The sequence below is a fragment of the Ixodes scapularis genome, unplaced genomic scaffold (genome assembly GCF_016920785.2).
Source record: "Ixodes scapularis isolate PalLabHiFi unplaced genomic scaffold, ASM1692078v2 PGA_scaffold9__187_contigs__length_104089568, whole genome shotgun sequence".
NCBI classification, from domain to species: domain Eukaryota; kingdom Metazoa; phylum Arthropoda; class Arachnida; order Ixodida; family Ixodidae; genus Ixodes; species Ixodes scapularis.
In genome coordinates, this window is record NW_024609884.1 from 32,665,392 (window position 1) to 32,692,416 (window position 27,025).

At 49.3% G+C, this 27,025-nt stretch overlaps 1 protein-coding gene across 1 annotated transcript in view; it reads left to right on the forward strand.

The window, feature by feature from the left end:
* The window catches only part of LOC8028313 (Krueppel-like factor 6), a 435,282-nt gene extending 408,476 nt beyond the window's left edge, over positions 1-26,806 (forward strand). Inside the window, exons 2-3 of the mRNA XM_042287187.1 lie at positions 17,607-18,261; positions 22,943-26,806. Coding sequence (XP_042143121.1) covers positions 17,607-18,261; positions 22,943-23,118 — 831 coding nt within the window. The 3' untranslated portion in view covers positions 23,119-26,806. The remainder of the gene's footprint in view (positions 1-17,606; positions 18,262-22,942) is intronic.
* The last annotated feature ends 219 nt before the right edge of the window (positions 26,807-27,025 follow it).

A 27,025-nucleotide genomic window follows, 5' to 3' on the forward strand; every position in this document is an offset into this window, starting at 1 on the left:
AGTTGAGACCGCGAGGGCCGGATGACAGTGATATGGCGTCGTTTCGCCCTTTATTTTCCCAAACGTTCAGAACGCTCTGGGAGAGACCCGGCCGGGCACTTCGTCCCGAAAGCTACTTCCTGCCCTCAGAGATCGCCTTGTCTGTCGCTCGAGGGTCAGAGAGTTTTCCTTCGATCCTCTTATGCCGCGCGGAGGCTGCCGTCGAGCTAACGGGCGGCATTCAAAAATAAATTAGGCGAAGACGTCCTCGGTAGCCGCATCGCTTCGCTTGACCGGTGGACTCGCCTGTCTTTGTGGGCTCTTGACTCCGTCTGTTTGCCTGCTTGTTCGTTGTATCAATGGGTCTCTGTGTGTGTAGGGAAGGATTGAGGGGTCCTGTGAGTCAGGCGAATAGAGCTTCCAATATGCACTGAGAAATGAGTTCAAAGAGCGGGTCCAGACAGATGGCCTGAAGCATCTAATGTTACCGAATGTTTGCCGCAGTGGATGCGGCAAATAGAAGCAAACAGCGATGACACTATTTGAACTGCCGCAGTTGGGTGTGTGAAGGGAATACAGATCTATAAGCGTCAGTGTGGCTCAATTGACGAAGGGACACAATCCTATCGTTACGCGATCCTATCCTCCAGTGTACAGATAGAAAAGTACAAAAAGCGGAAAGAAAGGCAAGAGAGCCAGCGTGCATGTGTACGTGTGCTTGTTATTCCTGCAGGCATGTCTCGCGAAGCATAGCTAACAAAGTATATCGCGTAAACCACGGGAATCGAAGAAAGAAGAAAATAAACGAACAGATGAACATTTCGTGGAGGTGGCGCAAATGGGCTCATCCGAATAGCGTAATTAGTTGGGCTCGAGCTGAAGATCATTGAACTTCCATCTGCCTGTTCGAGAATAATTAAAGCGCGTAAATATTTTGGGTGCTATTAACGGGCGCAGCTGAACGTCAGCTCATTTATATAGTTAAACGCGGAAATTATTAATTTCTAAACTTGAACGCGCTATCGATTGATAAGGAATCAAGAAATAATTTTTTTCATACCGGTGACGAGCGTAAAGGCCCATACGCACATTCGCGTTTGAACGCGTTTGAGTTCGGAGCGGCGTCCTTGCGGCCAGAAGCGTTTGCTTGCGGTACGATGCGCGGCGTCGCGCAGCGCCTCGCAACGCGCCGCAAGGGAGACCGGCTCAACTTTGGACGCGGCAGCAGCGGCAGCAGGTTGCGTTAGACCAATCAGAAGCTGGGAAAAAAGAAAATGGTCACGTGTTCGCACGCGCCACTCGGCGAGGCATATCCAATTCTCCGCTCGCAGAACTTTTTTTTTTTTTTTTTTTTCATTTTGGGGAGCGGTGGGGACTGCTAGATTCGAAGGCTGCGATGGTTCAAGCTTGACAAAATGTCGGGGAAGCCAGTGGGATTGTCCCAAGATCGAACACTCCAACGCTGTTGCCGAGTGCCGCCACGTTGCCGTGGATTTCGCTTACTATTGGTGAGCCGCTAGCGACGATAGCGCGTTCTTATTGGCTCTTGACTGCGGCTGACGGCGTGTCGACGCAACTGTGTGTTCAAGTTTGGTGCAGGCGCTCTTCGCAGCGCAACACGCCCGCTTGCCGCTACGAAACGCACCGCGCACAAACGCAAACGCGCGTAAGGGCTTTTAATGGCCAGCACGCAGTTTGCGGCTCCGTACGAGCATCTTTACTTCCCAGTTGCCAACCCACGCGTTGACCCGGTCGAAGGTATATACATTTTCTGTGTACTCTCGTCCCCAGCCACCTAATAGGCGTGTCCGGTATGGACGACGAAAAAATAATCCAACGTTTCAACCTGCAAATAGTAAAAAAAAATAAAGGGGAGGCAAAACGAGAAAGTGTGACGGTGACGTTTATATCCCAAATGCCTTCTATTGGCGTGGCGAAGGCAAAACAATGTTTTCGCCCATACTGGAAGTGACGTCAATTCAAGATGGCAGCGCACTTGCAGAAAAGGTCTATACCCATAGGCAGTGGCCCCCTCCAGCCGCTTACAACAGGCTCTGGCGGCTTCCATCTGCCAGACCAAGCCAGTCCCGACAACCGGGAAGCACACTTGAGCGGCCTCCCAGCGACGTCCTTGATATCCGGGCTCGCTGGAGCTCACAGCCCACGCACGTGGCCCTGGTGCACCCCGCGTGCGCACTGCTGTTTCCCTGACCAGGTGGCGTGTCGGCCGTGGCCGTTATCGGCCGACCGCCATGGTGCGGGGCCAGACGGTCTCTTCCCGAAACCCGGCGACGTGCTCTGGGTCGCCGACGGAAGGTCGTCCGTCCGATCGCCCCCGTGTCGCCGGAGCCCCGATAAAAGCAGGCGGGGACGGCGCTGCGATCGATGACGGACGGCGCCGGCGAGTCGGGCCGCGGCTCGAGCCCCGCGCGCTCTACTGTCGGCCGCCTGACTGCCTGGCTGGCGTCGCTTTTTATGGGCCGCTTGATTATAATTTCCTATGCCTGTTTAAGGGACTCATTATCCTGCCTCCGCGGTCAATTTGGCAGCGATCCGCTTCGGGGGACAAAGGGAGACGCGAGGTCCTCCGTCCGTGCTCTGCCTGCGCCGAGATAGGCGCTCGGATTGCATAGGACAGGCTCCTGATCGCGGCGCGCTCTGCTTGCGACGCGAAGGAACAACAAATCGGCACTGCTGATTGCAACAAAAAAAAGAACGCGGCTGGTTTTGTCGAGCGAATTGACGCGTGGAATGCGCGTTTGGTCACACCAGGTGGTGGGTTGTCGAGCAGCTGTGAAGTGAGCAGGGAGTCGAACCGGTCGTTATCTCGGTTCGGTTCTGGTTCAGTAGGTTTGCATTTTGTTCCGGCTCGGTTCCGGTTCAGTGATGAATTGGAAATACTGGTTCGGTTACCGGTTCTACCAAGCGCGAACCGATTGATACCGATTCTTAAAACGAAAAGTTAATAGCTCCATCTCGTTAAGAAGAAAAAATATGTTCAACACCTTGTCATCTGCATGAAAAAAAAAAGAAGTCAGAAGTTGTGTTGCGGAAACGAGGAAAGTTTTAATTCACGTCTTAAACGTTCTGCACTTAGATAACAGTTTTTTAATGAACCCACACTAGCCAATTGGCTATGGGTCAATTTGTCTTTTCAAGTATTTGCGTGTGCTTTCTGAGAAATAAAATAAAGCTAAAAAAACTGAAAATAAATACTATGCGCTTAATTTCGTTTTGTGGCCTTGGCTTTATCGAAAACACCGTTCTACGCAAATTAAGTGGTCATACAGGCGCTTAGAAACAGGACCGAAAAGTAGAGTACTCACATTTGAAGTAAATCGGCCGGCACGCACAATGACACCATGATGGTAGCACGCACCGTACTCGAAAACTATCTGCCCCGCACTTCCCGAACGCCTTGCTCGAACGACTGAGTTCAAGAGGAGAAAGACAGTGAAGGGAGTTCTAAAGAATATAAACAAGGCCATAAAATAAAACAAGCAACATGTTGCATCTGAAAAAAAAAATTAAAAAATTAAGCAGCGTTTAGGGTTTTAGGCTGCTCCGGGCGATTGGCGTCCCGGCGACCGGCGCCACAATGCCGATCTCGCTCGTCGCGGCTTCGCCTCTTGGCGTCTCCAGATTTTGCTACCGCGGAACAAACACGCCGACAACCATCAACGTTTTGTTTTTAGTTTGATGTTTGCTTTCTCTTTCCTCGCGGAACATTGCTTAGCAGCAAGAAGAGAAGCACACACATTCATACACACACCCAAGGAATAGCGTTTAGCCTACGAGCCTACGAGCTTTTTAGCCTATACGCTACGAGGTACCCGCGCGAATCCATAGCTGGTAGGTTATAACGTGACTCCACGTCGGACCGCCCAATCGGAAGGGCAGCTGACACCATCCAAGCAACGAATTGGCTCGGGTGGCTCGTAGCGTTTTTTTGCGGTCCATGGTAAAGTGAAACAGAGTATAGAAGAGTCCGCCACCGCGCAAACTCGCCGTCGCCAAGTCGTGCTGCACTTAGATGGGAAATGTTTGTTTCATTGAGAATGGCTTAAGTGAGAAAGGGAGCACTACATATTTAGGTCGAATGTGATTTAGAATGCATATAATTTGTCTTAAACTCACGTCCGCGAGCGGAATTAATGCTGCGTTTGTGAAAAAACAATAGATTGTCCAAACCGGATCAAAAGATCCTAAGTGCCAACGCAATCTTTCGTTTTCAACGTGACATTTCAATCGTGCCTTGAAAATTTTCCATCTCCCGTTTCCTTTTCGCGCGTCGAATTCTGTCACGTTTTCAAATTCAAGACGTACCAAACTGCGATATTTGGTGTGTAGTATATAGGAGTATATAGATGAGTAAAATTACCTTTTGTGCCTCGCAGACAGAGGAAGAGGCACGTACAGATGGCTATCAAGATGAAATCAGTTGTTTACAGACGAATCCGTTTCTTTCCCTTTTTTTTTCCCAGGCGCTTTTCTGACACGTGTCGTGAAAACTTTCTGGGCTTGCAGTGTGCGCTGCAGTGGAGTTCGGTCCGTCCGCGTGCAACAAAATGGTGGTATGGTGGCGTCCTCACTCGTACGAAAGCGCACGCTCAAATGCTCCCCCACCAGCTCTGTCCTCCACGCGCGTTATCGCGTAATCTGCACAACCCATCGCACATACGGCACATACGGGGAGTTTGCGCCAAGAGGTGATCGTCCGTTGTCGTCAAATAGGGATGATTATTCCCTAGCCCGTTCATAGTTTTCAACAAAAACCCGCACGAAAAAAAAAAAGGAGTTGTACAAAGTGAATAAAACAAAATGTTCCTCTTCCTGATAACGGCGTCGAAAGGCAGTTAGAGCGCGTTTTAATTGCGTCCACGACGTGATTGCAGGCTCAAAAATAATTTTCGCCGTGTCGTCCCCAATTAAGGACTAGCGGTGCGAATGAAAAATAGGGAAGTAAGGAAAAAGCCGGAGGTTGAAAGTGGGGAATGCGCGACGGGAAGAAGATAAAAAAAAATGGTCCGTCCACCATTAACGCGAGCATATTCTCACTTGGCGCCGTTTTCGGGGCCCCGGCCGTTGCCGCGCACAACACACAAAAGCATAAATAACCCCAACTGCTGGCTGGCGCCCGGGCCCCCTCGCGGAACGCCAGACAAAAATACAAATGGCGCATACTGCTCGTTTGGGAATTCTGCAAACCGCCGTCTAACGTCTGCAGGCAGGATTTCCTTCGGGACGGGGGATGGCAAGGCTTGCGGATGCGGCTGCTACAAGCGCACTGTGCGCCCGGGCGGGAAAAATAGCGCGCCATTTTTAACGGCGCTTTTCTCCGCTTTTGGGCAATGCTTGCCGGCGTGTTTGTGGACACCATCGCTACTGGCCCGTCCCTGGGGATTAGGGGAATTTGGGGTTGCCGCCGCGACCCCTTTTCCAATCTCACTTCCGTTCATTATTCTCTTGCGAAAACCCTCTCTTTACCCCATCCTCTTCCCCTTTTTTCCGGATTTGCTGGCGTAATTCGCTTTTGCTGGTTTTTCTACCGCCGAGTCTTCTTTGTGCTTCGTCTAAAAAGAAAGTTGGTAATTAATTTCTGTTGTTTGCGCATGACGCCACTTGGCTAGACTCTATAGATTCACTCCTGAGCTGACAGTGGCGTGGGAGGTGCGCCTGCTTTGCGGACTAATCAGCCGTCAGCTTCACAGACCGTGACAGCGTAATACACAACTAACTCTGCCGCGGATGTTGAAGCGTCAGAAACATTTACCTGAACGTCTCAGGAAATGCATCTCAAATAATAGACGAAATAATTAAACGAAGCAATAATTTATTGGGATAAGGGACTAATTAACCTCGACGCTCAGGATTGATTGATTGAGAACACGTTTAGTGAGAGGACAAAAAGGGCGGGGAAATCTTATGTGGCCTGGAAGACGGCCTGGGAGGGTCAGATGTGGGCCTCAACACCCGTGTCATGGACATAGTTCGAGAAGAGGCGGAGGATGGTTTCCTGATCCGGAGGGAATCCTCTGGCAAGGCACCAGGCTTCAATGCCGTCGTCTAGGTATACCTAAGGTCCGAAGATGTTGGGGGACTACATATAAAACGCTGACGATTTGGGTGCTGTTCGATGCCACGCAATTAACGCACAGGGCGACGGAGTTTAACGCTGTCCACATTATGCAATATTTCGGAAAAATGGGTGGACAATGCCGCACAAGCCCACTCCCAAGCACTCCCAAGCACCAAAGCGAAATGCTGGCATCGCACATGTTCTTTCGAAAGAGTTACGCCGTGTGAAACGGATTTCACACTCCTGTCTGGCCTGATTAAGCTTAGCGAATGACTCGAAGCAAAGTTAGTTCGACACTGAAGCGTCTTGTGCTACCTTTCGGAGGGTTGTAGAAGAGGGGTATAGGGAGTATTCACTGGCGGCCATATCCGTGTGCGCTGCTGCTGAGCGCGTGCTGACGGCGAGCTTCCGCAGTCCTTTTGGAGCGTGTATTTAGCACCATCAAGGCTGCCGGTCTTAGCAGGCTATTAATGTGAGCTCGTTCTGAGCATGCGCTCTAAACATCGCCCTCAAATATGGCGTCCAGTGAATGCCTCCTATACGCAGGAATAGTTGACTTCCACCTGAACTGGAGCGCAACCCGCGCCATCTAGGCGACTGGTGGCCGCTGAAAAAAATCCACCTGGTCAGGAAATCATTATTATACTTCCCGAGCCACTATCTGTGGGATCATTATGTGTAATAATTATACCTAGGGTTATTATATCTAGGGGAGGGCTGGCACATATACTTGAGTCTAGAAAGCCGCGAAAAACAGTAATGCCTGAAGTGCAAATCTTCCGATTGCTGACATATTTGTGTTGGCGTACTTCCCACCCCAGAAATAAATGGCTCATATTTTTTTTTTTGTAAACATACATTTATATATGAAGACTCCTAATTTAATTTATGCTAGAGTGTGGCATGATGCGAAGAATCGCCTCCATGCCCGGTACTGTATTTCGTAAGTCTGGCCACCTGTGTTCCAGCATCTCATGTGCGGGACCGGACAGGCGAAACAGAGGAAAATTGGGACCTCCTCCGCATGGCTCCGGCCCAAAGTCTCCACCCTGTCCACCAGTGGGCGCCCGGTGCCGGGGTAACACCGACTAGGTTTGAACAGAGAAAAATTGGCGGCTCCCTCGCCGGGGGAACGAGGCAGGGGGGGGGGGGGGGGGGGGGGGGGGGGGAAGGGTGTTTATGGTTGTTTTTTTTCCCCGATTATTTAAAGGTCATTTTGGTGATATTCCACACCGCCTGGTGAAAGTCATGAAATTGCAGAGGGTAAGCAAATTTGCGAAGGGAAGAAATCATAATTTTGGTTCTTAATTTCTAGGCTAGGTGGTGCAAGCTACCGCCTGTTATAAAGGGTACAGCCGTTAGCATCCATCCATCTATCAATGTGCTAACGAGTAGTTTTCGGTGGCCGAAGCTCTCTTCATCAGCATGTATATTGGACGGATACCCGATATGTTTATGCAAAACGCATATGCGAATATTTTCGTAGCTTTTGAATAATTCGGTTTCTTATTTAACGCTGGAGAAATAACGCCGTTCAGGCTCCCGCTTCCTTGCCAAATTTCGTTCTATGTTTGCCCGAATAAAACTAAGCGACCCCATTTTATTTTCATGTGTCGGGAGAAATGATTTGAGGCAGGCAAGTTGGCTTAAAATGTTCAATCAAAGCGGCATACTGGATGATAATTTCTTTTGTAGGATGGCTGGCTTAATCGACTGGGTTTATCAGCATATCAGTGTGACTTTCCTCTCTAATGTGCTGCTCTATGACATTAAACGAGCCATGAGACGATTTCTCTACTTTCGTTAATGACTACCTAGAATCCCTCCCTAACGTTACTAATTGAATAAAGTTATTGCTCCAGTTTTTCTTCGTAAAAAATGGCACTCGCCACAAAAAAAAAAAATAAAAAAAATATCGACAAATATGAGCATCGTTTATCCCCTCAACTCGGAGCCAGAACAAGCGGCCACGTGGCCTGGTGCCCATCTTATGCCTCCAACGTTAAAGGAGCTGTGCAACGATATTCAATTGGAATGTTTTTCACTTGACACGAGCTTACTGGCACACCTGGGACTCAAGGATACTCACACGCAACGCCATTGGCCAAGAAACTCCTTTGTTGCGGTGTAATTTCAAGGACAAAAGCAATCATTTTCATTCAATCTCTCCTTTGCAAAATTTGATGACGTAACTCGGGGATCGCAGTACACCCAAGTGACGATATTTGAATGCGGTTCATAGATTGGACCCGAGCATTGCGTGGGCACTCGACTTGGGCTCGTGACAATTGCTAGCTCGAGAAGCATTCGGGTTGTGACCCGTGTCCAATCGCTGCAACGACGACAACAGCCGAGCCATAACAATGCCTGGAACTCAGCGCGTGTCCTGCGCTTTGCCAACCCCAGCGCGTGGCTATGATCAACACTGGCGGCATATAATCGGCTCCAGATCACGTGGCCGCTTGTTCTGGCTGCGAGTTGAGGGGGTGAACGCTGCTCGTTTTTCTGAAATTTTTTTCTGGAACTTCTATTGCGTGGGGTGAAAAACGAACGCGTGTTTCATAGGTCATTGACGTTAGAGATCCGTTTTAAGCGGTATTTGCGCACAGTACAAAAATTGTTGCATCGCTCCTTTAATCATAGCCAGGCGCTGGGGTTGGCAAAGTAGAAAGCGCGTGCTGAGCTCCAGGCATTGTTAGAGTTCGGCTATTCTCATCACCGGAGCGGTTGGACACGAGCCACTACCCGAGCGTCAGCCGAGGCATTGATTGTTATGAGCCGAAGTCGAAGGCTCACGCAGGTCTCGTGTCCAATCCATGAGCCACGCTCGACTGTCGTCAGGCGGGTGGTTTCTATCCCACAACTACGTCATCAAGCTTATCGAAGGCAAGACTGAAAGAAATAGTCCCTTTTTATCCTCGGAATTTCACCGCGACAAAGAAGCTTCTGAACCAGTGACGATCTGTGCGAGTATTCACCTTTGCAAATGGGATCCTGGCTTAACCTCAAGCCGCGCGCTGAGGTGAGGCGGACCTACTCTCTACAGCCAGGACGTTCGCTCATTGTCATGCAACTGCAAAGCGTATTTTGCGAAAAAGGAACATCTATTTTAAAGAATACGAGAATAAAAAACAGAAGTAACCTTTCTTTGATTTGGGAACGTTTTTAGCACGTGCTACAAGACTATTTCCATCCTAACTAAAACCAAAACGAAATTAGAAATGCTTCCAAATAATGTAAGCGGAAAGGACGTCAGGAGCCGCATGGTCATTGCATCAACAATGGCTGCGCTCGCGGCATCGCTGGCTTCCATGACGTGCTGAAACAGAGGCTGCGATCGTTATATCAGCATCAACCCTTAAACATTGCCCCTCCTACAATATATTATGCTACGATTGTGGGGTACCTCACCCTGCGTTCCGGAACAGTGAGTGCGTCGCTAACGCTGGCCATCGGCGATGCAGCAGGCGCCGCCATCTTGTCCTTGCCCACCTCAATGACGTGCCGCTAGCGCAGCTCAGCATGGCGGAAACGTTACGTGGCGCTAGCATCGCTCAAAATGGCAGCGCACCGGAGCCTTTCTTGCAAACGTGTATACTTATGCCGGACTAAGACCAGTACGCCTCTGCAAACAATGTTACTCGATCAACTGAGTTGGCAAACTCTTACGGAGTGCGCGATCCCTTCTCGTACCCGTCAGCCGGGCTAACGTAGAGTTCCTGTATAAGGCTCCCTACGGGAGCCAGAGTTGCACGTTCATCCCCGTAGCGCCGGCTCTCCTGCACGGAATTCGGAGTCTGCTCCTCACGTGACTGAATTCGGCGAATAGCGGCTCCACACGTTCGAGGCGCGCGGCGCGCTCAAAAGCATGGGGAACGTACGGCGGGGGGCGGGCAATGTCTACTTTCCTGCACGGCATTTGAGTCGGCTCCTCACGTGATCGGATCTCGGCACGTGGAAAACAGATGAGAAACTCAGGCTACCGTAGGGATCCTATACACCAACACAGTGTTTCCAAACAAGCCCTCTTTGCCCACAAGAGGTGTCGGCACTGCGCGTGCGCAGAAACCAAATTCGGGGGGAGTGAGCGTGTGCGCACGCGCAGTACCGACAGCAGCGCCACCGCAGTGGCATGACGTCAGTGAGTTATCTAGTCTATACAGGAACTCTATAGGGCTAACGCTGTTCGAAGCGCCAACCTTCTTGCTCGCTGCAACGCGTCTTGCAACAGCAGTTCAAAACACTGCCGCAGCGGGCAAGAAGGATGACGCTTCAAGCAGCATTTCCGAATCTGTTATCAGCCGAAACTGACGTGTGTCAGCACGTGTTTTAGAAGGGATCACGCTCTTCGTGGGAGTTTACCAACTGGGCTGATCGAGTAACGTTGTCTGCGAAGTCATGAACATATCCTACGAACGTGTACGAACGTCAACTCTGATCAAAGCAAAAACTTCGTCGCACCTGTAATTCAAACCAAGACGAGAAGCGAGCGACGTATGCTGATGAGGTCGATTATTGTAGCGATATATATACGGCAGAAAAAACATACTTGAAACGGTTGTTTGGAGTTTTATAACATATTATTTGTAAAGTTCGTCGACGTTTAGGCCTGAAACAGTCCTTTTTCAAGACATATACATATATATATTGCATGCTCCGGAGTCTTTATAAATATTGAGAAAACACACACACACACACGTACACACGTGTGTCTGTGTTCTCAATATTTATAAAAATGCCGGAACGCTTTTTTTCTTTTTTTTTTCTTGTGGTGCTTTGGCTGGGTTTCTGGCGTATCAAGACGAAAGAGGGAAGTGGTGTGCCCTTCTCGTGAGCTGGCATTGCACCTCTAGCTACGCTAGTTTAATTGTTCCCATGACAACGGAATAACGTTGTCCGGGGCGCCGCAGAGTCGGCTTTGGCGCCCGGTAGTTAGGACTCAGCAGAGCGGCTTAGGCCTCCGAGGCATTGCGGGAGACCCCCCAAATGCCCCGTTCACGTCGTTACGCCCGAGTCCCGCAGTGCCTGCGATCGGTCCCCTCGTTGCAGGGTATTTTGACCGGCTTCGCGCGGATCCCGTGCCGCCGGTGCCTGCCTGCTTGCCGCCGGGTTTCGGTATCCTCTCGTTGGTCGCCTTAATGGGCTCAGACGGTGTGCGCTTGCTTGCGCACGCCGCTACGTCACACTCGTTAAGGGTTGCAAGCAGCGATCCCGGGGCTCGAGCTGCCGCAAGGGGCCCGCCGAACTGAACCGACGTCCTCTGTCCATTTGGCGCGTCTCCGAGGCTGTCGGGGGATGCCGCCCTCTGGCCATCTTTCGCCCCGCGCGAGTGACCGAGCTCTCTTTAATAGCTGTGCCGTAACAGACGCGCGGTCGGGTTCCGTGCCGAGGGAACGCGTCCGAATTATGCCAGCTCGGAAATGTTTACGGAACTGGGAGTGCAATTGCCTTTGACGCGGAGCGGCCCCCAGGCGGTGTCATTACTCTGTACTTTCTCGAGCCATTAGGTTCTCTTACTTCGCGCGAAACATTTTTTTTTTTTTTGGTCTCGCGCGTCTGCCCTTTTCCCGACGTCTCCTCCCCTCGAGCGCCGCAAGGGTCGCAGTGTCTGTCCCCTATATAGGCCAACGTCCTGTTCGCGCTTCTCTGAAGCTCGCGTGCGCCGCGTCGTCCCCATTCCGTCGCTCTAATTCATAGCGATCCCGAACTCGGGTTCCAGCTCCGGCAAGACGCGACGTCGCGATGTGGTGCTGCGACGGGCGGACGTTGCTCAGCGCCACCACAGTGCGTCGACATCGGGTGACGTCAGGCGCCCCGGGCGGCGCCATCTAGCATCGATTGTGGGAGCTGTTTCCTCGTTGTCATTGATTGCGACGATTGTGCCGGGTGAATATGCCGCGGCGGCCGGCGGACTGCGCTTCCTTTCAAACGCGCTTGCCGCGGTTGTCATGGTTACCATTCGGGGAGCGAGAAACAGCGTTGTTTAGACAATGTTTTTCTCGTTTTTTTTTTTTTTTTTTTTTTTTAATGGTGGTAAAGTCGTTGTCCCGGAGCTGTTGGTGACAATATTGATACGTTTTGGTTCGATATGGGGAGATTAGAAACATTGTCGCACGACCTCTCCTGGAAAGCCTTTGTGTGTTCTGCAGCAGCTAGCTTGTCCGTAGTCCAGCGTCGGGAAATCGGTACTCATGCATACAGAAAGTGAGTTTCCTAAACGTCGCTCCCCTATTTGCTTCTTGCCAAGTGTAATGAGGAGCAAACCTAAATTACTATTATTTCTGAGGAAATGTTTGCCCGATCTGTTATTGTATTTTAGTTGCTCCTTCCAGTGACTATCAACTGTTCAAATAAAAGGCCGCTGCCCTTTTTAGAATTCGTGCGTGTAGGGCGTACGGCCTGCCCTGCTCGCTTTCGAAAGCGACGAACACACCTATGCTGGACTGTGGACATATCACACTAAGCTGTGAATTTGCAAATGTTTTATACTCCAAAATGTGACCCTTTCATTCACACTTTTAAAAGCGAGAATAAAACAGAAAACACACGGATCCCGGCCGCCCCAGCTGTTTCAACCGTTCCAGTATTTTCAGCGCTATTCCGGCCGTCCGGGTCATGATAGTGCGCACAATAGACCGACCTCACGAGGAGTTGCGCGACGCCACCGCTGCCGCGGTGCATTCTGGTACCTGTAGTTCTCCCCAGTTTTCCGGCCGCGTCGGCGCGCATTATACGCCCGGCGTTTGGAAATTTCCGAGTTAGCACGAGTCTTTTACCCAGGTATACGCCTCGCAAGTGGGCTCATTTTCGTCTTCTGCGCATGAGAAAGGAAGTAGCGGTGACGTCAGAATGCCGAGCCCTGATTGGCTGATCGCGACCCCCTATCTGAGCGTCGTCTGCTCCTTTGCAACGTCGTCTGCTCGCAACGTCGTCTGCGTCTGTCTTATCTTTCCTGCGACTTTCGGAAGTCAAGCGAGCTCGACTTCGCCTTTCAGAGAGGGCAGACGAAATAACTCGAGCGGTACGTTGTTTTTGTCTAACAACTAGCAGACGCGCATCAAGAAGGGAAGTCAAAGGACTCACTGGCGAGGTCCCGAGGCGCCGAGGTTTGTTTGCTAAGAACCGAGAGGTGAGCGTGTTAGTGTCCGCAAGTTCCCTCCCAAATACTTTTTCCCTCCTTTCGTGTGCGGCGAGACACCTCATTCTTTAACGGCGTCGGCGGGTTGGCGCAGTTAACGTCGTCTGCTTTACGTAGCCATGGCTGATTTACCTTTCCTGCGTCTGTCGGAGATTCACCGCTTTTTCACCGGCGAGAGTCACCGTTGCCTCGGGAAACAAAGAGATAACAAGAGGAAGAAATTGACCTCTTAATATAAAATTGAGGTCAGCGATCAAGGTATAATACGGGAAGGGTTCACAAGGGTCGCCCGGGCATATTCCATTCAGCACGTATGCCGGTCGTGGGTCGCCGAGTCGCGGAGTGCCTGCTAGGCCTAACTGCCGTACTCCCTAGGTCGCGTTCGGTGGAATCGTGGCCGTTGGAGCTTTTCCTGGGTGTTTCTGGATCCAGCGTTCTTGTTCGTCGTGGTCTGTTTCAAGTATTTTTTACTTTTTTCTTGCTGCTTGAAGTCGGTACACGTGAGAAGCGCACGTAGAAAAATAAACGTCCGTGGGCCGTCGCGACCGCGACGCTGTCGGCCATGCTGATTTGATCGTAAGAAGTGCGTAAGACAGCTTCGGAGCTGTCGTGGGATTTTGTCGTAACCTGCGCAAAACTTACGAAAATTTCGTTTCGTGAATACGAATTTGTTCTTAAGTTTTGTCTTACGGACATTTTTTGCGTAAGATCGTTCCGTGGCCTCTGCACTTCCGAAAGTCGCAGGAAATTCAAGAGAGACGCAGACGACGTACCGAGCAGACGACGTTGCGAAGGAGCAGACGACGCTCAGATAGGGGGTCGCGATCAGCCAATCAGGGCTCGGCGTTCTGACGTCACCGCTACCCCCTGCGCAAGAAGCAGACGAACTTGCCCGCCGCATTGACTCATGGTTTTCAATCGGTGGCTTCACATGTTGTATGCCACGGAGCTAGAATAACAGCACCAGGCAAAAAGGCCTCGGACATTATGTCTTCCCGCAAGAAAGAAGCATGGCGAAGAAAGGTCGACAGAGCCGGACGGAGCGGCAGGAAAAATAGCGTTTTACGATTTGTTTCGCGATTTGCTTCATAATTTATATCCAATTATTTCAGTGAGCTAAGATATGTAAGTTTACAGGGCACGAGACAACAGAGCGTGCCGAAGTGTTCCGTAAGCTGGAATCTCTCTGACCATTTGCTCCGTAGCGGCCTATTCGTTGGTCTATCTCAAATAGGACCTCCGCACTGCTTTGCGGAGGCCGTTTTTAATACACTTCTTACTCGGTGTATTTTGGTGGTTATAACTGTTATTGCGACGACACCTTTCAAGCACAACTGTGCTTCAAAAGATCAGGACAATCACTAAAAAAGAGCAGCGATTCCCGATATGCACCACTTTATATAAAACAACTTTGTTTTCGTAAGCAGCCTTTATTTTTTTTTTTTTTATACCGACGCGAAAAGATTACATAATGCAATTTAGAAGTGCAACACGTACTTACCGCCAAAAATGTAACAAACGAACCTCATCCATTTTGTGGTGGTCTATTAGGCTGGTGTTATTGATCCATTCTGCACTATAGCACCAGTCGAGACCGCAGAAAAAAAGCTATCCCCGTCGGGCGACTGTTAGCGTTCGGATCTTGCGCAAACAAAATAAAACTGAATAGAAACTGTGCACGAAAAACCACATCCACCCGAAGCTTTCAGGTATCTGGCATGGTTGCTTCTTTTTGATAGATGCCAAATATTACGGCGCGTCAGGCATGACCTTTCTGTAGATCAGTTCTTTGTGTGCAGGCTTCTCCCGCTGTTCATCTGTACTCTGTCGCACAGGCTGTCAACCAGAATAAAACAACTTTTAGAAAACTATCGCTGACCGAGAAAGTCTATTTAGCTCCTCTTACTTGATGGCTGATTAAACGTTATGCACAAGACTGAGCACCATCAAGCTCAGTTTTTCAACACATTTGATGCTGTTCCGTGGTGCTACACCGAGCCGATGGTCCCTCGAATGTTCTTGTTCTTTGCTATTGCACTAGATGTTCACTTGTTTGCAAGGTAATTGAGACGTCCGAGGAGTCGGAATGCTCGAGTAGTGGCGCCGTTGTTTTTTTGTTTTGTTTTTTCCGCGGCCGCAGTGGGATTACCCCGTGAACGGCAGCGGGCTCACGCGTTCACGAAGACGAAGAAGCAGACGACGACGAAGCAGACGACAAAGCGATTCTAAAGCGATAAGACGACTGAAACTGCGTTTCTGCACTTGCTGAGGAAAGTAAGGCATCACAAACAACACAATCTTATGAAGTAAAAACATGCAAGACAATCAAGGTGATACCGGGGCGTGCCAAATGATAATCTATGATGATGTACGTACGCGTAGCCGTGTAGCCGGGGAGGGATGACTACAAGTAGCATGGCGGCGGCACCACTTCCGGAATGCGCGCGCCTGCGCAGTTCGCTTGGTGACATCGGTCTATTCAGAAAGAGATAAGCTCTATTTGTTCGAAGGTCAAGCATAATTTTACGCCAACCACACAATTTTCACCGTAAAATGGAGGCGTCCCGCGGATCCTAACGCAGTCACGGCGTTTGATCAGCACGCCCTGCGCAATGTTTTATACAAGGGAATGTGCAAAAGCTGTGCCGCTCATGGCCCACTTCGAACATGCAGAATGACTTGTGTATGCTGCCCTTACCCAAAGCCACCCACCGCGATCAGCGCTGCGATGACGAGGGAAACGAGGCCTTGGGAGGCGCTACTTCTCTGTGCTCGTTCATACGGTGGGAACAGCTGCATCGCTCAAAAGGGAGAATGCAGCCCAAGATCTGCAGCGCTAATAAGGCTTCCTTGCATGTTTGAAAGCGGGCGTAATACTGCAATCCTAGCATTCTTCCTTCTGAAGTTCATTTCGCCGGAAAGCTGTATACTCACCCGAGCGGCAATGGTCGCGACGCGCATATTTTCGTGCTTCTTGCTCTTCACTTTACGAGTGCTGTACTCGGACAGTAATTAGCAGTAATTAACGGATTTATCTCATTATGGAAGCATGGTTTGCACCGCTAGTCTTCGGCTTCTGTTCTGAGCCTGCCGTTTCGTCCGAGCAAAAGAAAAGAAAAAAAAAAAGGAAAATCATCACTGAACTTGGAGTCATATTTAACGTAACAGCGCACAAAGGACAAGCACAAACGAAAGTAACACACATGAAACACAGGCGTTCCTTTCCTTTGTCCTTTTCCTTTGTGCGCTGTTATGTTCAACATGCCATCATACCATCTAGCCCAGCTCACCGCCATTGGATGTCAAGACCAACGAACTTGAACCAGAAAAATTAACTTACCTAATAACCAAATTGCGAAGCGCGCGTTTTCGAAGTTTCAAAGTTTCCGAACGGATTTATTACTCAATCGTAAGCGGGAACCAGGCAGAATTTCTAGAGCCCGAACCGAGCGTCCTTTATTGTGTCTAGTTTGTCCGTGTTCCGATGCTTGTCGACTCGCCTGTTTCACCCTAGAGCGTTCAGAACCTCTCTGATTTTCTCGCCACATCGCGCCACGTAGAGGTGGCAGTGCGCTTACAAGATTCAGTAGGGAAACCTTTACCAAGAAAGATTAATTTGCCTCATGGCAGCCTGAATAAAGCAAGTATACAGCAGCTCGCAGGGAGGGAGTCAAATTTTTCGCGGTGGTGGAATCAGCGGTGCAAAACTTAATAATGCACGCGTGCTTTTTTTCTTTTCTTTTTTCGGGGGGGGGGGGGGGGGGGGGGGGGGCGCATTTGCGGTTCGTCTAGCGATATCTTTGTTGCTGTCCATCGTTTTGCAGTGTGCTTTCCCTTTGAGGTGAATCGCTTAAAATATAGTGTTTAGGCTTAAGTATTCAGTTATTCAAAACTCGTTTCGAGCAAAATGGTTTTTCGGTTGAACCACTTAACGTGTTAATGCTGTCAGATGTTTCCGATGTTTGAACTGTTTTCGTTTCGATTTTTAAGCTGGAACTACTGACTCATACACGATGCTGCTGACTAAGCAATGTGGTCTTTAAACGAGATATATGTTGTTTCTTTTCTATAGTCTTTGGCGTGGCAGGAGTATGCAGAGGTCGAAAAGCAAATGTGTTATGGTCATTTTTTCGCTTTTAGGCCAGTCCCTCGGATGGCAAATCCTGCGCTTAACGTGGTGGCGCAACGTGACCGCGTCAAATGTATGTGGAACTGTCAAAACGGCATGAGATCACTGAAGTGGACTGCGCCGCTGCGTAGTTCCCATTGCGAAGATGGCGAACAAGAGGGCCGATTTCCGCTTTTACATGACTTTGACGTCGAATGTTTCCATCGCTTTCTCGGCTGTCCGCGGAACATGCTCAGAAGGCGCGCACGGCGAAGCGCTCACACCTGGCCTCTTTACCGCAGACCATCTGGGAGATGGACCGGTACCTGAAGGACGAGCCCAGGGGCGCCTCGAAGCGGTGTGCCTCCCGAGAGCTGTCGTCGGCCGAAGAGGTACGCCTCTGGGACGAGTGCAGCAGCCCCGCAGACCCCAAGCTGCTGCTGGCGGACTCCGGCATCGGCAGCAGCGACGTAGGCGACTCGAGTGAGGCCGAGGTCGATCGGCTCTCGGACGACCTCGACTTCGGCGCGGGTGCCATGGACAACGCCAGTGAGAGCTCAGCCTCGAGTGCGCTGTCTTGGGAAAGTGACGGCTCTCCGCGGGCCAGCAAGTCCGCGCGCAGTCGCAAGGCGCTGCTGCCCACCGACCCGTTCACCATGAAGCTGGTGCAGCGGGCCACGGCGTCAGCGGGCGCCCTGACGCCGCCCTCGTCACCCGAGGCCTCGTTGATGCGGCCCAAGGCCCGGCCGTCGGCCAGGGCCGAGGCCGTGGCCGGCCCGACCTCCCTGCTGCTCGCCGCCGGTGCCTCGGTCAAACAGAGCCACTACCACGTGGCCCGGGGCAGGAGGTTCGACGTGGACTCGAGCAAGCGACGCATTCACCGCTGCCAGTTCAACGGCTGCAAGAAGGTCTACACCAAGTCTTCGCACCTCAAAGCGCACCAGCGGACGCACACAGGTAAGCTCGCCCTTATTGCGTCACGCCACGTCAGTGTCTTACGTCACTGCACTTCCTTTGATTGAACAGCGCTAACACTTTACTGGATTAATTTCACTTTGCCTTAAATCAGAAAATTAACTCCCAGTGTTGTCTCTGGGCGTCATAAGCGCATGAAACAGGACGACTGAAGTATATGGTAGTAGAACACAACATCCTGTCGGCCTCCCTGTGGTAGCTGACGTTTGGCTGCCACTCTGAGGCTTCCAAAATGGTTCTTTTCAAACTCGTCCTGCCAGCTTTTCGTTTCCCTAGTCTTTTGTATGGGCGACTGCAATAGAGCCATGAACCCGGCCCCACTGTGTTTCGACAACGGAGGCTGATTGATGCAGGCATCAAATGCCACCTAGGAAGTCCAGCATCCCACGTTTTCTTTTGGTCTTCAACCAGTGTCTGTTATTAGACGAGTTTGTATGACTGCACAAAAAAGATTCATAGCCACTGCCGATATCTGAATTTGTCACTTATTAACTGGAAAGGTCCGAGTCACTACAAACACGACGCAAATTAGATCTTCATATCTCCGGGCAGTTAAAAAGGCCGACCCTGAAAATAACGTGCCGGGCAGGCGGAGTGAGCGAGGACACCAAACAGTGGCAAACGGGTCAAAAAGTGACTTACCATGAAGGATTTCCCATTGGTTAGGACGCTCCCGCATATTCCTCCGTTAACGCCGGAATTTCTATGTTTCATAATTATTTATTTTGTCGCATAGGTATATCACGTGCTAATCCGGTATGTCAATGCACTCTACGAACAGAGCATTGCGTTTTATAGAAATGTCCTCCGTCTCTCGGTGACGTGGCGGCTCTTCCGAAGCCTCTACACGTCTTGTTTTTCTTGGGTATGATTTTTTTTTATTAATCTATTTATTTTCTTTACTGGTTACTAGACGCCGCGCTCGTGCCTTCTTAGCTCCAAATCGGACATTATGGGCCTTTTAGCAAACCGTTACCGTGTTCCGCGTACCGCACTACCGGAGCCATTTGACGCATGCTTTTAAGCGCGCGCCCGAGTGATACCGTGACCGTGGGGCGCGCGCTTTAAATCATGCTTCAAAGGCTCCGACAGTGCGGTAGCAGCGGTACGCGTCACACGGTAACGGTTTGCTAAATGTCCCTATTATTATGGGGCGTTAGAATTGCGCAATAAGTGGCCCGTATACTTCATGGAGGAGAGATCGTACAACTGGATGTCGAATTCTGTCTCTTTCCTGGGAAGGTGGAAACTTGCACATTGCAAAGGACGCTGGCGACGGACCTAAAATAACATATGCTGACAGGTGACAGCACTCGCCTAGTCGGCCAGTGGCTCGATGCTCTGCGTAGGTCAATGGGACAGGTGGTAAAAATTATAAGGCGAAAATGTTTTTTTCATTTTCATTTTGACTCTCAGGATCGCTTCAAATGGCACGAGCGTATAGCTTGGTGGCTCGTTTGTTATCGTGAGACATTTCATTTCATTTGTCGCCCCTGAGATCTGCAGAGGAAGTTCGAATTGTGAGTAGCGTACCTTGTCTTTGTATCTCACGAGTGCTGTCTCGGTTCGCGTGAGATCTTGACGGACCGTCGCTCACATTGTCATTGGTGACTATCACGAAGGGTGGACCACGCTAGAGGGCTTTCCAAGATTCAAAAGTCCCAAACGTTATTCTAAATGGTTCCTTTTTCGGGCCGTCACTGTAAGCTTGCGTGTACTACACGAGTAGAAACTGAGGGGGAGGAGGAGGCGAGAGGGGCGTCAGAACACCGAGCTCTGGTTGGAATGATTAGTGGGTAAACGCAAAGCCCTTGTCTCTACTCGCTGTTCGAACGCAAACGCCAGACGGCGTCGTTCGGCGTTCGAACGCGCTTGAAGATTGAGTAGAAACAAGGGCAGCTGGGCTTTAGGTCTACCGACTAATCCTTCCAACCGGAGCTCGGTGTTCTGACGCCCCTCTCGCCTCCTCCTCCCCCCCAGTTTCTACCCGTATAGAAGCTCGTATACTCCGCAAGTTTGACTTTCTGGACGCTGCCTTGACTTCGAGAAGTAAAGACTAGCTCCAAATGATGAATTAACGACTGGCAGATGGTGGAATTTTGGAGAGAACAAAAAAAAATAATAATTTAAACAAATCGGCAGTAAGTGAGAAAACGATGGCCATAATTACGCGAACGACGAAAACTGCGGCAGGCAGCGTGAAAAACAATCGATCGTCTGGTGCCTTAAATAAGAGTTCCGGGCCGGAATTTCGGGGCAGAAAGAAATTAAGGACCGAGGCATTATTGAAAAGAAAAGAGGTGCGAGCGACGGGGAGGCCAAGGAGGGAGGGAGGAGCAGACGCTTTGAGGACGGAGGAGGCGGTGGCACCGGAGGGAAGTTAAATTGTCTTGGAGAATTTTGGAGCACGTTCTAAGCAATTAAGGGGCGACGGCTATTCGCCGCGTGCGGCTCCAGTGGACACGAACGCACAGTCCGCCCGAATTTGCTTCTTGCTCGCCCAACTTTTGGAGTTCGCGAGGGTCGCCGGAGGACGACGCTAATTTTCTGCCGTCTTAGGTCTGCGCCGCTCCAATTACAAACAAGTGCCAGTCTACCGGGCCACGGGCGAGGCTTTTGTTCGAGGCGGCGTGTTTGGAGATGGCCCGCCATTTTTAATTAGAGTACTTCCTCCGTTTCGTTTCGTCTTCGCTCCCTGCGTAGCTTATATATATATATCTTTATGTCACACTTCTGTTTCGCCTTACCAACGCGTTTCGCCTCAAGTTTTCAACATGGACCGCGAAACTGAACGAAATCTGTGGGCCGTTTCCTCGTACATTGAAAGAGGAGGAGGGAGTGAAAGGGGGGGGGGGGAAAGTGGATCTGACAGTAGGCTCTTGCGGTTATTTGTAGGGCTTACTCGCGCTTCATTATTGCCGGATGATTCTATACGTTCTGTTCTTGGGCCTTCGTCGAGGCGTTGGTTCCTCGGTATTTGCCGCGAGCAAACGAAGCGCACGAGCATTGACTGACTCCTAGATCGACGAAGCGGTGCGCGTTAAAAGCGACTGCACTCGTTAAAGCTAGAACAAATTTGCAACGGGTGTGCCATCTATATCTGTGTTTTCGCGCGGAGCACGAAACTGGCGTAATAAATTTATGCCGCCGGGATGATGCGAGTTTGTTTTCTTTTTTTTTTATTATTTTATTCTTCGCTCCTTCGCTCGTGGAGGCGAGCGAGCGTAGTATGGCGTTATTTAAGCTCGGGGCCTGTGTCGCCGGCTCTTCGTTAAAAATGGATGCCTGGGTCCCCGTATGCACACAGCACGCCGGAAATTGGGCTCCGGCACGGGCGTTGAACCCTGAGTTAGAAGCCAGGTTGGCTGCCATGAATGCCATTTAGGGACAGTCAACGAAAAACAAGCCGGGATAGAGCTCTCGCCACTTGCCGTTTAACGGCACCTGTGCCGGTATAGTTGAGAACTGCGGCAGGATTGAGGATCTCATAATCGAGTTGAGTTTATGTATTCTCGACCTACTCATCGGAGTAAGCAACCCAAATATCGACTGGAGCTTTGCCAGGTATTAGGGCGTCATGTGGGCGTTTACGCATGCCATTTAGTGTCGCTCTGTCTGTGCACAGCGGATGTTTTCACAACGATCTCACGAAGAAAACGCAGTTAGCTTTGGAGTGAAAAGGTTAATCAAACGTGCAATTTTGGCGTAGTCTTGCTCAGATCTCACCAACATCACTCCTTTGTGGCGAATTTTCACCAAAGCAGTGCCCGCCGTGACACCAGAAAAGGCGGCAGCATGGACCTTTTCAGTGAATAAGGTGCCAAACACTTGTTAGGACGAGTATGGCTTTCGTTACAGTAACCAAACTCGTTAATAACCCAGACTGTTCTACGCATGTCGCCCCTCTCCGCCATAAAAAAGAAAAAAGAAAAAAAGAACTAAAATAAATACGAGCAACACTTCCAAAGAACCCAAGTGAACATGTGTAACGATGCGTGGACAAATGCAATTTTTGCTTCTCCACTTTAAGAAAAGAAAGAGCTAGGATGACCCTTGCGTCTCGTATATGATCCTCATGTCCTGTTGAAAACTGCGTTGCCTAGGGGTAGATTAAATTTCGCAATTCACTTGGCACGTGTCTTCAAAGTACTGCTGCAGCTGGCGCAGACTCCTCCCTCTTCTCATTGTCTTTTCCAACTGTTCATGCTTTAACGGAAGTTACTGAATGCGAAAGAGATGAGCGCAACCCAATGACCCCCCTTAACTTCTTTTTTTTTTTTTTGCGCTCGTTTGTTTTACAATACATTAGAAAGTTTTAGTAGATCGTTTCATGACCTTCGATAACGATACCCGATAACGATACGACGCATGCGCAAAGCCGTGTACGGTGTATCGAGTATGCATCACCGGAGTAATCGGAACGATCTACTAGAACTCCCTATGGGAGTGAGGTCCCCACGGGGAAGTTCGAGGAAAACGTAAGAGCGAAACGGTTTCGCTGACTGCTTGCAGTGCTTTAAAGCCCTCGTAATCAGCGGGCAGTTTAGCACGCCATGTTGGAACGAAAGGGCCTGTGAGTGCCGGCTGAGCCTTGCGTGGGTCTCTGCGCAGAATGGGCCGCGCGACGGATCGCTGAATGCCCTTCCCCCTTGTTGCGTTGCAGGCGAGAAACCGTACAAGTGCTCCTGGGAGGGCTGCGAGTGGCGCTTCGCCCGCTCGGACGAGCTGACGCGACACTACCGGAAGCACACGGGCTCCAAGCCCTTCAAGTGCAACCATTGCGACCGCTGCTTCTCGCGCTCCGATCATCTGGCCCTGCACATGAAGCGTCACCAGTGAGGCCCCGATTCCTCTCCTCCACTCGCATCAGCAGCAGCAATGACGGCGGCAGCAGGAGGAGCAAGCGCGGCTCTCCGCTCCAGATTTCGGGATGTGTGAGGAGCTTTTGTGTGCTGCCGGGCCCCGATGCGTTCCGAGCTTTGGGGTACGTCGGAGTACTCGCCTGGGCCCTTCCATCCACCTCGATTTCGGCGCTACACGACTCATCCACCCTCTTCCGAGCCCTGTTCATCGTTCCCTCCCATCCTTCTCTTTCCTATTCCGGGAGTCTAAAGCCCTTCTACCGTTCACTCGTGTCCACGCCGAGTACACTTCACGGTTTTTCTTCTCGCATCTCTTTTTTTTTTTTTTCACTTCAGCGCTTTGATTGATATATGAAGCTACCAGAAATCGGTCTCGAATGCGTGTTATTCTAAGAAAAATATTTTTATTTTTTTAACTTTTAGATGTTTTTAAAAACACTTTACCTTTTTTTTTGCTGTCAAGCGTGGGAGTTGTTTACTTCAGTTTGGTGGAGTGGCGTCTTATGTATCGGTGAGGACATCGGCTCGACATCGAGCCTAACTGTCCCTAAACTCGTTTTGAACACGCTTCTAGGAAGTGGAATGCTCCGTGTCCTAGCGTACGGTCTGATAAAAACAAAAACAAAACAAAAAATAATACGCAGCTTCGCTCTTTAAGTAATTTGGTTTCAGTTCTCCACCGCGCTCGGCCCGAAGCTACCTAATCACAAATACTTCAGCTTCGGTTTTTTTTTTTTTTTTAATTTGTCTCAAAATCCTGGTAGTTTATTACGTCGCCATAAAAAACAACAAGAAAAATAATTAAACCAAATACTGGATTTATCTTCTGTTGCCTTCTTCGCCAGGCTCTAAATATAAAAACGAAAACAAAAACAAAAAAATCTAATATAAATTTTCTATTCAAACCCCCACGCAAATTTTCCTTTTCCATGAACCTACGGACATAAAAGGACACGACTATTTGGACACGGCCATTGTAGTGATTCCCATTAACATCGTGCACTGGTGCACCCCCCCATACCCTCTTCCCACCTCGCCTTCCTCTGGCCCACGACAAGAGAGCGGAACGCACAAGAGCTGTAGTCCGCGTCGACGTGTGAGTGCCGCTGTGGCATCATTGCACGAACCAGGACCGCACCAGCGAATGTTGGCAAGAAGAAAAAAAAAAAAAAATAGAAAGTGTGTTGAGGAGGGTTGTTTTTGTGTGTGTTTTTTTTTCTTCGCCGAAACAAAGGAAGATGTGTGGACAAGTGCAGCTTCGCGATTCTTCATGGACAGACTGCCTCAACCCGTCTTCTCGCCTGTGAATGTGCGCGCGTGCGTGCCTCTTCGCAACGTACGGTTATCAGCTTTTTCTATGTCTTTTTTTTTTTTCCTCTGTCGCTTCGGAGGACATTATAAAATTAAGAAAGAAACGTGACTAACGTGTAACAGACAAGAAAACAACCAAACACCAAAAGCCACCGATGAACGAAATGACGAGGAGATGGGTGAGACAGGGGAAACTGCTTCCACGAGAAACAAGCGAAGACAGCGGGGTGACGCGTTGAACTTTTCCGAGTTTTTTTAAAAGGACGCCAACACTGCCTGCCTTGATGTGATCGTTTTTCTTTTTCACCGTTCACGCCAGGCGAGCTGCCGTATATGCGGTGTACAGTGGCAGCGAGCGCTGCAGAACGGTCGTGAGAGTGGATCATATGAAGCTGTACATATTCGCACCTTTTTTTTTTTTTTTCCCCTTTTGTGTCTCGTTTTGTTCTTACAAATTGACAGTGCGTTTTCCTGCGGTCTTTTCCGAAAGCCCTGACTGAGAAAAAGTGTCGCGTCGTTTGTGGCATCGGAATGTCGTGTGTTAAAAACAAAAACAAACAAAAAAAAAAAAACGGAACTGGTGTTCCGATGCCGAGTATATTTTGATATGTGTGTGTGCGTGTGTATGGTGTGCGCATTTCTCGCCTCCTTCCCACGTTGTTTTTTCTTTTTTTTTCGTACGAGTAATGTGTTTTTTGTGTTTTTTTTTTTAAATGCATTCGTTTTTGTTTTGTGTTTATGCATACGTGCGTGCAAGACAGAGCTGGCATTCTGTAGATATCCTTTGTTGTGCCTTTGTTTCTTACGCTGAGGAGTCGGCACTGGGCCACTATTAGAAAATGCAACAAAAATCAGCAAAATAAAGGGGGCGGTGGGGGATGTCCCAGCTTTGAAGAAGCTGCCCCAAATTTACACGGTGGAAACTAAGAACACGTTTAAATCGATCCTAAGTGAAACCGCGGAAGATTTTCCCCTCGTGCGATTTGGAAAGGAGAATACACTTCGCATAATAACATTAAATATCAGAATTAAAAACGAAAATCTAGAAAAAGGAGGCATTTCACGAGATTGCACTTACGCGCGATTAACGGATCGATTTGTAACACTAAGGGGACGTTGCTTCTTCGATATGATTGGATGAGCGCGTAGTTCCTTGCCATAGACTCCGAAAGCAGTGCGAAGATGAGACAAAAAAAAAAAAAAGATGAAACGACGGAATGGCCTCACCGAGAAAAAAACCAAATGGCATTAATGGAGACATTTTTTCGTGCTAGTCTTTCGAATCATTGAAAGAGAGGAAGAGAGAGAGAGAGGAAAAAAGATGGAAGAAAAACGCATCATTCATTGTGAGAAATCGATACGACAGATTATTAATCGCAGTGCACCGCGCATAATCATTTTGCTCTAGTCCTGCCACGAAATAAGCTTCTGTTTTATGTATAGAGATATAGAAGAATATATATAGATATATATATGTGTAAATTCGCTTTTTTTTTCAGCATTGGAAAGGAACGGTAAAAAATGATATGAACACGATGCTTTCATCTAAATCCTACTTAATTAAACCGACTCCCCGCCGTTTTTTCAGAACAGGTCGCCTCAACCGGCATCAGTCGTAACCACTAATGAAAGAATAAAAATAAAAACGTAAAACAAAACAAAAATACCGCGAGTAAGGACTAAAGATTGAGGCTGAAACCTCGGCAGATATCCACCCTGTCGAGAAAAAAAACAAACAAACAAAACAAACAAAAAAAAAACTTCAGAAGTGCCATGTTTTGAGAGTCGTCTGTTGAACACAAAGAGCGCGGAGTATTGTTTGCTACGTATACTATTGCAACTTTTGTTCTTACGTTTTACAACACAATTCCAACTATCATTCTGCTTTTTACCATTTGAGAGTGTCTTTGTTCTACTCGAGTACATGTTTCGCGTATTGTCACGAAGAGCCGTTGTTTGTTGATCGCATGTCATTGATTCATTGCCATTTCTTCGCGTTGTTGCTTTTGAACCGCTTCCAATTCACCCACTGGACTTTTGCGCGACACTTCTCCTCGGAAGGAGGGCTGGCGCGCTTTAAGCCGACACAAAAAAAAAAAAAGGGGGGGACAAAAAATGCTGAAGAAAAACGGACGCTCGTATGCACCATGTTTGAGCTGCAAGACTTCAAATAAATGACGCAACATCTGGGATGTGGTAACATCTTCGCGGACCAAAACATTTTGATGATGAAAAGAAAAGAGAACCTTGCAGACGGTCTTAGGACGCTTAGAGCATTTATTTAATCCAAACAAAACCGAGACTGGACGCCTAGATTGCTTTTTATAAAAGAGAAATAAACCCAAGACATCGCACGTTTGTGTTCCTGTTGTTTCTGTGTCTTCGTCAATTTTACTCGACGGGCATTAGACGCTTTACGGCATTAGCAGAACCGGTAAGTGGTGTCATTTTTAAAACGAGCACGAGAGTTTAGCCTAACAGTTTGTCAACTGTTCGTAGACACGCTATCGGCGCCTTCCGCTGGACACGGAATAAACGTCCTACCGCTATCTATCACAAAATTAGTGTAAAAA